The 10,000-nt window shown below is 35.6% G+C and overlaps 2 protein-coding genes across 2 annotated transcripts in view; both read right to left on the minus strand.

The window, feature by feature from the left end:
- The window catches only part of mRpL52 (mitochondrial ribosomal protein L52), a 110,026-nt gene extending 108,340 nt beyond the window's left edge, over window positions 1-1,686 (minus strand). Inside the window, exon 1 of the mRNA XM_068351960.1 lies at window positions 1,549-1,686. Within this exon, the coding sequence (XP_068208061.1) occupies window positions 1,549-1,567 (19 nt within the window). The 5' untranslated portion in view covers window positions 1,568-1,686. The remainder of the gene's footprint in view (window positions 1-1,548) is intronic.
- A 570-nt stretch (window positions 1,687-2,256) lies between these two features.
- The window catches only part of LOC137621563 (talin-2-like), a 38,902-nt gene continuing 31,158 nt past the window's right edge, over window positions 2,257-10,000 (minus strand). The window contains exons 23-30 of the mRNA XM_068351957.1: window positions 9,459-9,584; window positions 8,500-8,616; window positions 7,937-8,122; window positions 6,537-6,747; window positions 5,325-5,449; window positions 4,069-4,691; window positions 3,623-3,832; window positions 2,257-2,397 (exon numbers count right to left, since the gene is read on the minus strand). Of these exons, the coding sequence (XP_068208058.1) occupies window positions 2,337-2,397; window positions 3,623-3,832; window positions 4,069-4,691; window positions 5,325-5,449; window positions 6,537-6,747; window positions 7,937-8,122; window positions 8,500-8,616; window positions 9,459-9,584 (1,659 nt within the window). The 3' untranslated portion in view covers window positions 2,257-2,336. The remainder of the gene's footprint in view (window positions 2,398-3,622; window positions 3,833-4,068; window positions 4,692-5,324; window positions 5,450-6,536; window positions 6,748-7,936; window positions 8,123-8,499; window positions 8,617-9,458; window positions 9,585-10,000) is intronic.

Consider the following 10,000-nt stretch of genomic DNA (forward strand, 5'->3'; position numbering starts at 1 on the left):
TATGCATTTGTATGTAGGTTGTAGTCAGCATGTAATTATTTTGAATAAATGTACCAATAAAAACAATTAAGTAACTTCAAAGGATAAAATGATCACCTGATATTGAATATCAAATCTAAACTATTTGGAGTTAAATATATCACCTGGTGGTCATGTACTTAATGGATCAGTATTTCACACGACGCACACGGAGGAAATATATTGGTTAACTTTGTAAATTATACGACACGACTACCTCTGCTAAGGAGCTGTCTATTACGAAGGAGTGTTCTCCAAGCCAGAAAGAGACTAAGTTGAAGTAATTTACTAACTGCCTTCCCACTTCTTGCTGTTACCCTCGTTAGTGCAAAAGTAAACTATTAATGTCGACTCTTCAAATGGAAAACAAAATAAAGCTTAATACGTCCAAAAGCCACAAGAACTGGAAATTCTTATAATGTAGGTAAACATGAATGATAATGACTTTAGCATTGGAAAGCCTTTGTACTCTTTTTATGCTGTAGTTAATATAGGGAAAGAGTTACCCCTGCACTAATTAAATTACACTGGCTATCGGTAAAAGCGAGAATTGAATACAAGCTACTCTTACTAACGTTTAAGATACTGAACCCAAAATGAACCAAAATATCTAAAAGAATGCCTGAATAAACTAGAACTAGAAACAAATGTTAACACAAGACACATGAGTGACAAACATAGGCTATCTGAACCAAGAACAAATAGTAAATTTGGTGAAAGGGCTTTTAGCTACTGTGCGCCTAGACATTATAATAAACTGCCAACTGAAATGAAGGACCTAAAGGGAGCAATTGAATTTAAGAAGAAACTAAAGACATTACTTTTCACAAGATCATATGATTTGGAAGATGCTACAATCAAAGAATTGTATAAGTTATAATGAAAATGTTTCGTTAGATGATTAATTACGGACCCGCCCGAGAAGTAGTTCACTCGACTTCAGTGGAGGGTTGGATTTAAACCCAAAACAAGTAAACAAGTAAGTAATACTAACCACATCAACTTCCAGAACTCTGGGAACATTTTCCTCTTGGATATTACCTAGCAAGTCTTTAGAGACTTTAAGCAAAGGCCTTCACTTATTTTTCTTATGCTTAAAGGACAATGCTGAGGTTAGAAAATAAGTTTTAAACAGACATTTTATTTTGATATAAAAATGGCAATGGTCACCATCTTACTGTAATAGCACCCCAGGTAGGGGGCTAGTTCAGTTTGTGACTAAATAACACAAAAGCATAATACATTAGGATAATGTTTCGACTGTGGTAATTAGTTATCCATTTTTAACATATTAATGGGAGATAATTCAAGTCATTTAGAATAACCCTGACTTAAATAGTTTAGACAAAGAAAAACACAAGAATTTGATGCACATACAGATAACAGGCAACATGTATTTGTTTGTATATACTTACTGAGATACACCCTTTTACTTCGTATTCGATAAGGGCAGATAAAATGCTCACTACGTACACAATCAAGGAGTGAATATAAATATATGATAAACTAACTTAAAATTTTAATATCTACCTTCAGCCTTTCTTTCCATCTTGGCATGGTTTCGTCTTCAGCCTCGATGAAGGTTTACGTTTTTTCTTACTAACTAAACGAGTTTGCCTTCAAGACAACATCACTGTTTTCAAGATATCAAAATTCACGAAGACAGAAAACACCAGGAAGGAATTCATGGCACCATTTTTCCCTCCAACTGCTGAATCAAGTAAATATCTCCACAGCAGAAGTTTCCACAACATGGCTGTTTTGTCGTCATCAACTAAACTTCGGCCTCTCACACACGCACTGCACAATTCATTTGTTTTCATGTGCATTACATCCAAGTACACTTAAAGACTAGTTCATACTTTTTATCTGGTCCTTTGTAACATTCACGAAAGTATGGGGTTGCAGAAATGCATGTTCCCTACCCCACCATTCGGTCACTTGCAAACCATTCTAACGCACTCTGACGCAAAGGAAGAATATAAAGCGTTTGCTGGCAGCCTCAAAATGTTTCGTACCCAAGGTGTCGACAGCTCTCTACAATAACCCAAAAGTGCTTTGTCTATATTGAACAACTAGTTACAAAATCAGTTGAACCCAATATAAGCATTTAGGAAAGTACATAATACATTTAAAGAGCTCCAGCAACTTCTGAATATTGTAAAAGCGACAATTAAAAGAAAATATCTTAAAGCTTCCTTCATTACACTTCTTCATAAGGTTATAATTCACCATAATCGGCTATCTCATCTTTGATTTCCCGTCGAAGGAGACCCCTTTCGCTAGTATCATATGACGTCGAAAATAACTTCCCTCGCTTAGACGTGCGCCTTATAGGTGATTTTCAGCTTCCTGTTCTTGCTGTAAGCTGACTCAGTGCTGAGAAGAAAAAGAATTAGGTGGAGCTGAACATTTACACTTCTATGGAAATCATTTCAGCAAAGAGGAAATTGATAATTCTAGATATAACTTAATTGCTCTGATGACTCCAATAAAGATAAAAAATGCAGAGGAATTCTGTACAAGGCTATAGAATAGTGATATAAGAAATAACTTTGCCAGTAGAAATAATAAAACCCTTGAACCGGTACAAAATGTAACAGTAGGAGAAGTAAAGAAATCATTAAAAGGCATGAAAAGAAGTAAAGCAGCAGGAGAAAATGGCCAAACAATTGATTTAATAATAGACGGAAATTTCACAGTAGTAAAATTCTCTTAACTGTACTTAAAATGTTTGCAGGAATGCTCTATACCTACGGGTTGGAATTTTTTTTTATCATTATACTAATTCACAGAGAAAGAAACACAAAAGACCTGAAAAATTATTGTCCAATAAGTTTACTCTTTGTAATATATGAAATATTTACAAAGATCATATTAGGCCGAATAGACAGACACTTAGACTTTAATCAACCAAGAAAGTAGGCAGGTTTAATAACTGACCATATCTATGTAATTAACCAGCTAATGGTTAAATTATGACTAAAACTATGCTAATGTTCAATGAAAATGCAGAGACAAAACAAAACACATAAGGGTTATGGACGAACCTCTAGAGATTGTTAATGAATATACGTACTTGGGACAAACAAGAAGTGTTTCCCCAGGAAATGAGACCGAAATTAAAGGAAGGATAAGCATGGGATGGATAGTTTTGGTAAATAAAATGAGATTATGAAAATTACAATGCCACTTTTTCTAAAAAGAAAAAAAAAATATTTAATCAGATGGTCCTAGCAGTATTAACTTATGCCTCAGAAACATGAAGCCTTAATAAAGCCTTAGAACATAAGCTATGGAAAGAAAATTATGGGAATAACACTAAGCTTCAGAAAAAGAGCAACATGGGTACGAGAGCAAATTAAAGTCTGTTTATTTGTGGTTCTTCTCAAGTGCTTCTGCAGTATGTAGACTACAATGCTCATGATGATCTTATGATTTAAATAGGTTGTGTTTCAATATATTATTTGATTGAATATAGTGTTTTCTTATCCCTTTTTAAATAAACATTAACCAATTAACTTAGCAATGCGAATTCTTACATGACAAAAACTTACACCTTCCAAACCAAGACACATTATTGTCATTTTTTTTACTAACTTACCTTTCATACCGAGCGACATTACTGTTCCTTTTTGTAGTGGGTACAGATTCAGAGTCCTCATCCTTGTGACGCTCTCGAAGGATGACCTCGAGTTTAGCTCTTGCCTTCGCTAGGGAGCCCTCCACTCGGAGTATTTTCTCGCGAGCCTCTATCTCCTGTTCCATACCAGCAACAACTCGATCCTTCGATACAACAGATTCTCGCTTGGCCCTGAGATGGAGAGTTAAAGGTTGAACAAAAGAGGACAGTAAATAATCTGAATAATAATAAAATGACCGTTCAATAATTATTCTACCCCGTTTCTTTCTGACTGATGACTCATTTTCCAAAAATTTATATATTTCAATTGAAAAGGGTAAAACTTCATAAACTCTCCTTAATAATAGTATGGGATTTAAGATGTATGACTAGTAATTTTGGTAACAGAATCACAAAATTATACTCACGTCGTTGAAGCAGCTCCTGTAGCGCTGGCATCTCTGTATTTTTTTCTCAGTATGGACGACAGCTTTGACCTGGCTCTGGCCAAGTCGTCCTCTATCTTTCGAACCTGTTCCCTGGCCTCTATTTCCTGGGCCATACCTGCAACGTGACGAGTCTTTAGTACGACGGTAAATTCTTCTTCTTGCTCTGTGGATTTACGAGCCTCTTTCACGAGGCGATCCGTCGCTCGCTTGCAAGCGTTGCCAGCAACTTGCAGCCTCTTCATGGCCTTTGAGTATGGATCAGCTTTAACCTTACAAGCCACGAGAAGTTGGGCAGTTGAGGCCGCCACTTGTCTGGCGGAGGAGATGAGTTTCTCTTCGCTGGAATGTCCCTGCATCAAAGAATTGGCAGCTTCAACGAGGCAATGGGTTGCAGCCGCGACAAACTTGGCGGCTGAAATAAGACCCTCGGACCACTGTCCGTCGTCCGACATGATCGAAGGGCATCTGCTCACTTTTCCCGACTCTACTAGTTCCCTCTGCGCGGCTGCTGCTGCCTCTATGAGGGTTCTTATGATCGGAGCGAGAGACTTGCAAGACTCTAGGATGATTTCGTCACTGTGCATGGGTTCGTCGTCACTCTCCTGTCAAAATTAATAGGATTTAATTTTTTTTTTTTTCATTTCAAGGCCTTTAAACGGGCAGTCTTATGAACTTGGCTCAGTAACATTGTAGGAATAAAAATAGAATGGAGGTATAGGGGAGGAAGAGGGGAGCTTTAACCTTGAAGAAAGGGAAAGATATATTTACCGAATTTTGAAAGATTAAATGGAATATGAAAAACACAAGTACAGAGAGACTTCCAGAGCTTAGCAGTAGAAGGAAACCGTGAATAGCTTTTAGTTTCACTAATCTTAGTAATGAAAAAAATGCCGCTGTATTTTTACTATTATTTGGATGTAAGCTATTGAATGAAAAATCATAAACGAATTTTCTTCCAACGAACTATTTGTCATCTGCATATTCAATAAAACATCTTGGATTAAAAAAGAAAAGCAGACCATTAAATTGGAAAGAAAATCAATCCATAGATACTTATCCACCCATATTCACTCAAAGCAAGTCTTCTCGGCAGGGAAAAACATCCACTTAAAATTGCCAGTAACATAAAGAAATACGACTGAATCATACAGTTACTTTGCGAGCAAGCCAACTAACTGCATCCAAGTTAGAGCTGTTTTAATATGCAATATTAACCAAATCCATTTCATACATACGCTCTTTTGACGTCTGGGTTTCAAAGCCATAAGTTTTCGCGCAGCAGCATCGATCGACTTGGCTGCTCCTAGAAGTTCCGTCTCAGCAATCACCGTTGGGTCATCTGGGTCCTCCCAATCAACACCTGCAGAAGAAAGAGAAGTTGAAAGTCAATTCAAATGTACATCGTTATAAAAGGCCACTGCTACACTCTAAATAGCAAAGGATCATTTATAACCCCTGTATTTTAGTACTAAGTGGGGGTAGCCTATTTGAAATGTCCCTGGTTGGTGATCTGCTGGACTGGAGTTCGAGATCCATTCAAGCTATATAACTTATTGAAGTGTCTGCATCTCACCATCCTTGTGAGCTAAGCATGGGGTTTTCGGGAAGCATATAGGTCTACCTGCTGAGTCATCAATAGCCATTACCTGGCCAGCCCTGGCCCTGACTTTGGTGGAGAATGGGCATGGGCGCTGATTATATGTATATTTGGTCAGTCTCCAGAGCATTGTCACAGTCCCTTACCTCCGCCATTCATGAATAACCTTTAGACTTTTAAACCAATTTTTCGCAATAACGTTGGATATTGAGCAAAACCTGAATTGATCATTCAATGGAGCTTTAAACGGTTTGATTTTTTTTAAGGTATTTAAAATCTCGTCAATCATGAATTTTTATTGATTACTTCATTCACTACTTTATATGATTTAGCTTTTTAAAATAGATGAAAACGTTTGTAGAGCACGGGTTGAATTAAATCCGGATGTAAAAAAGAAAAAAAAACCTAGGAAATTAAGCTTTTGGCATTGTCATTTAAACTATGAATTTAGTTTGTTAATACAAAGAAAGTATCAGCATTCTCTCTCTCTCTCTCTCTCTCTCTCTCTCTCTCTCTCTCTCTCTCTCTCTCTCTCTCTCTCTCTCTCTCTCTCCATATCATTTCGTTTCTGGATGTTTACCGCCAGTTTCTCCTATCATAAACAATGTACATTGGATTCAGAAAAGTATCTTAGTATGTGAAAGCCTTTGACATATCATTGTAGTACCTTAAAAAAAAAAAGAAGCGATGACACCAGTGCTTGATAGTTTTATCCATTTACAAATGTGCCTTTGCATTCCAGAAAAGTAAATAGATATAATACTTCCTTTGAACGTGGAAGCCAAACAAAATTTGTGGTGGTCCAACTATATAAAAATACAGTTCCATTGCTTATGTAACGTTCACTTACCTTTGAGAGATTCGGCTGCAGAAACGAGTTCTGATATAGACTGGGCAGTGTTTTTAGACCCATCAGCCAAAGTAGCAGCGGCGTTTGGTCCAGGTTCGTTGAGAAGGTGTAACACAGTTTGCAATAAAGTCCGGAACCGCTCGGCAGAGTCACGGCCAGCCGTCAAGACTTTCGTTTGGATCTCGGGAGTTTCCGCGTTGACCGCTGCTGCCTGAGTAGGTACAGTGGGTAGTTACATTTACATCATAGATTTAGAACTTATTGCTTTACTTGAGCGAACATGAAGGATTGAACCCAGTAAAGGCGGGTTTACACGGCCGAACAGCTCGCCGAGCCCGGTTGTCGAACCTAATTGTAGAACGGCTCGAATTGCTTTCAGACAGTACATCGAACCTCAGTGTGCCTCGTGCTAAAACAACGTCAACATGTCTCTCGACCAGGACGATTTGATAGCCATTGCTTTAGCAGTGGCACTAAGAAAGAAAATAAAAAAGATCAAAGTGGACGAAGGATTGGCTACTAAAAAGAGAGAAAATTTCATACACCAACTTGCTTGTTGCTTTAAATTTAAGGCTTTAAAATTAGTTCTTTCAATATTTCATGCAGAGCCGCCATTTCTTTGTTTCTGGCTACTTTACTGGAATAGTCTTCCATAAAGCTGGATGAGCCCGATATGCATGTATGAAATCAAGTACGACTTCCTTCTCATTCTTGCTTTCATTAATGGCAGCCATTATTCATTTCTTTGATGATGTTTCCTCGAGCAGGTTTGAATAACAACTGAGGTTCGATGCTCGACACCCGTTCACACGTTCACACCGCTCGTCAAACATTGTAGCTCCGCCCTCAAAAGTCAAGATGAGCCTGACTTTCATCGAGCCGTTCGACGAGCGCGCTCGACAACCAATTAGCCTGTTTACACGCTCGAACATCAATTCAAACACAAGGTTGTCGAGCCAGGCTCGACGAGCTGTTCGCCCGTATAAACCCCGCTTAACACTAAGAACCAGCTATTGTTTGAAAGGTCTGAAATTTCTCTTGGGGAGACAACTTCCAAGTGACTGTATTATAGCCAAATAAGTTCCATTAATGTGAAATTTTGTTTGTTAGTTATTCAGGAAGAAAGACTAGCATTAAATAGTTTTTCAGGCAAATCAATGCATTATCAAATATTTCTATGATGCCAAAAGTACTGTACATAACTCGACAATTACTTCATATGCACGCAATAAGTCACAGATTTTTTTCAATTGGTATTATTTCCATCAAAACTGGCATAACTGATTCTACAGCTTCTCTTGTTGATAAAAAAAAAATAGAGATCATCAAATGATACAATCAAACCAATGTAACAAAATAGATACATCAACTGAAGCATTGCAACATAAACAGTAATTTACCTTGCATCGAACCAACATGTCGGAAATGGCCTTACGCCCCAAGTTGGCGGCAACGATGACATCTTCCTGTTTGAGGCTGTTCCCAGCGCCAACGGCCTTCGCGGCAGCGATGGTGATTGGCTTCGCTGAACGAACCAATTCCTCCGGAGTGGCTTTCGTCTTTGGAACTTCGTCGGAGTTGAATATCTGTAATTTCAATAAGTTGAAGAGATGCGAACTCCACCATGACACCTATCTTGGATCATCATACCGGAGGTCAAATGGCCTACTTTCAAAGACACACGGAGCTTTATTTAGAGGTAATATTATTTTGATACAAGCTAGCAATGCACAACAGACATTCAGACATTTATCTTTTAATTAATCTTATACAACTATTTTCAATTTTATTGATTCTATATATTTATTTGAATTTTTATATCTAACTAATTTAGCTATGATTTTAATTGTTTAAAGGTCTTCAATGGCATGTCATTCGTCTATATAATATGTTCACCATCTATTTTGTTCATTTAGACTCATAACCAAATCGTAATATTCTTGAATGGGAATAGAAAATCCACCTTAATTTCCTTTGCAATGGCTTCAATCGTTGCCTCTAGAGCTCTCGTACCACGGGTATGTTCATCCTCAACGGCTTCGACTGCTTTCAGCAACGAAGCTGTGTTGTTTTCCATCACCTGAAGAAAGAGGAAAACAGGAAAATAACATGATCTATAATACACAAAAGAAAACACAATGGTCATGAAAATAAATGTAAATAAATGTTAAAAGTAAAATATCAAATAAATTTGTAATCAAATTGTTTGCATCGGAAAATAAATCCACAAAAGATATTAGAAACAAAGCTGAGAGGCTGTTGTAGCTGTAACCAATAAAAACTATATATTCTCTTACAGTGCATATATATATATATATATATATATATATATATATATATATATATATATATATATATATATATATATATATATATATATATAAATATAATTATATACATTTATATATATAATATATATATATATATATATATATATATATATATATATATATATATATATATATATATGCATATATAATGTATGTATATATATATATAAATATATATATATATATATATATATATATATATATATATATATATATATATATATATATATATATATTATATACATATATATATATATATATATATATATATATATATATATATATATATATATATATATATATATATATATATACATATATGTATATATATATACATATACATATATATATATATATATATATATATATATATATATATATATATATATATATATATATATATATATATATATACATATACACTATATATAATCTTTCTCTTTACAACCTTTACAATCTAAAACTTTTTGGGTTAAGCTCCTGAAGTTAATAAATCAGGAGATTTGTAGACTTTGGCAATGAATTTTAGTTTGTAAAGCATATTACAAAAATCAAATTCTACTTCAAGGGCTATGCTGCTCCTTGACCTTACCTGTGCTGACTCTTTGAGAGTGACCATAGTCGGGTCATTTGGAGGCTTACCCGAGGCGCCCTTCGTGCAATGCAATAGGTCACTAAGGCTGAGGGCGACATCTTTGACAGCATTGATTAACATGACCTGGAAAGATACGAGGAGGCCGAATTAGCAGGTCGTCTTTATATATATATATATATATATATATATATATATATATATATATATATATATATATATATATACATATATATATATATATATATATATATATATATATATATATATATATATATATATATATATATATATATATATAAACAGTTAAATGTATCTTCTTCTTTCCCACTGTTATCCCTACATTAAGGTTTTGGTTACCGCATCAGGCATGATTTATAATTTGGCAGAGGGTTTTTACGGTTGCATCCCCTTGCAGTCATCAACCACAGTTATTGGCGGTGGGTCTAGCCTTTTGCTAGAAAGCAAGACTGAGAGGTAGCAGCTGTCCTTTTAGTCGATTTCTATGGGTATTCTTACACCCCTACCACAGGGTAAATCAG

The sequence above is a fragment of the Palaemon carinicauda genome, chromosome 28 (genome assembly GCF_036898095.1).
Source record: "Palaemon carinicauda isolate YSFRI2023 chromosome 28, ASM3689809v2, whole genome shotgun sequence".
NCBI lineage: Eukaryota > Metazoa > Arthropoda > Malacostraca > Decapoda > Palaemonidae > Palaemon > Palaemon carinicauda.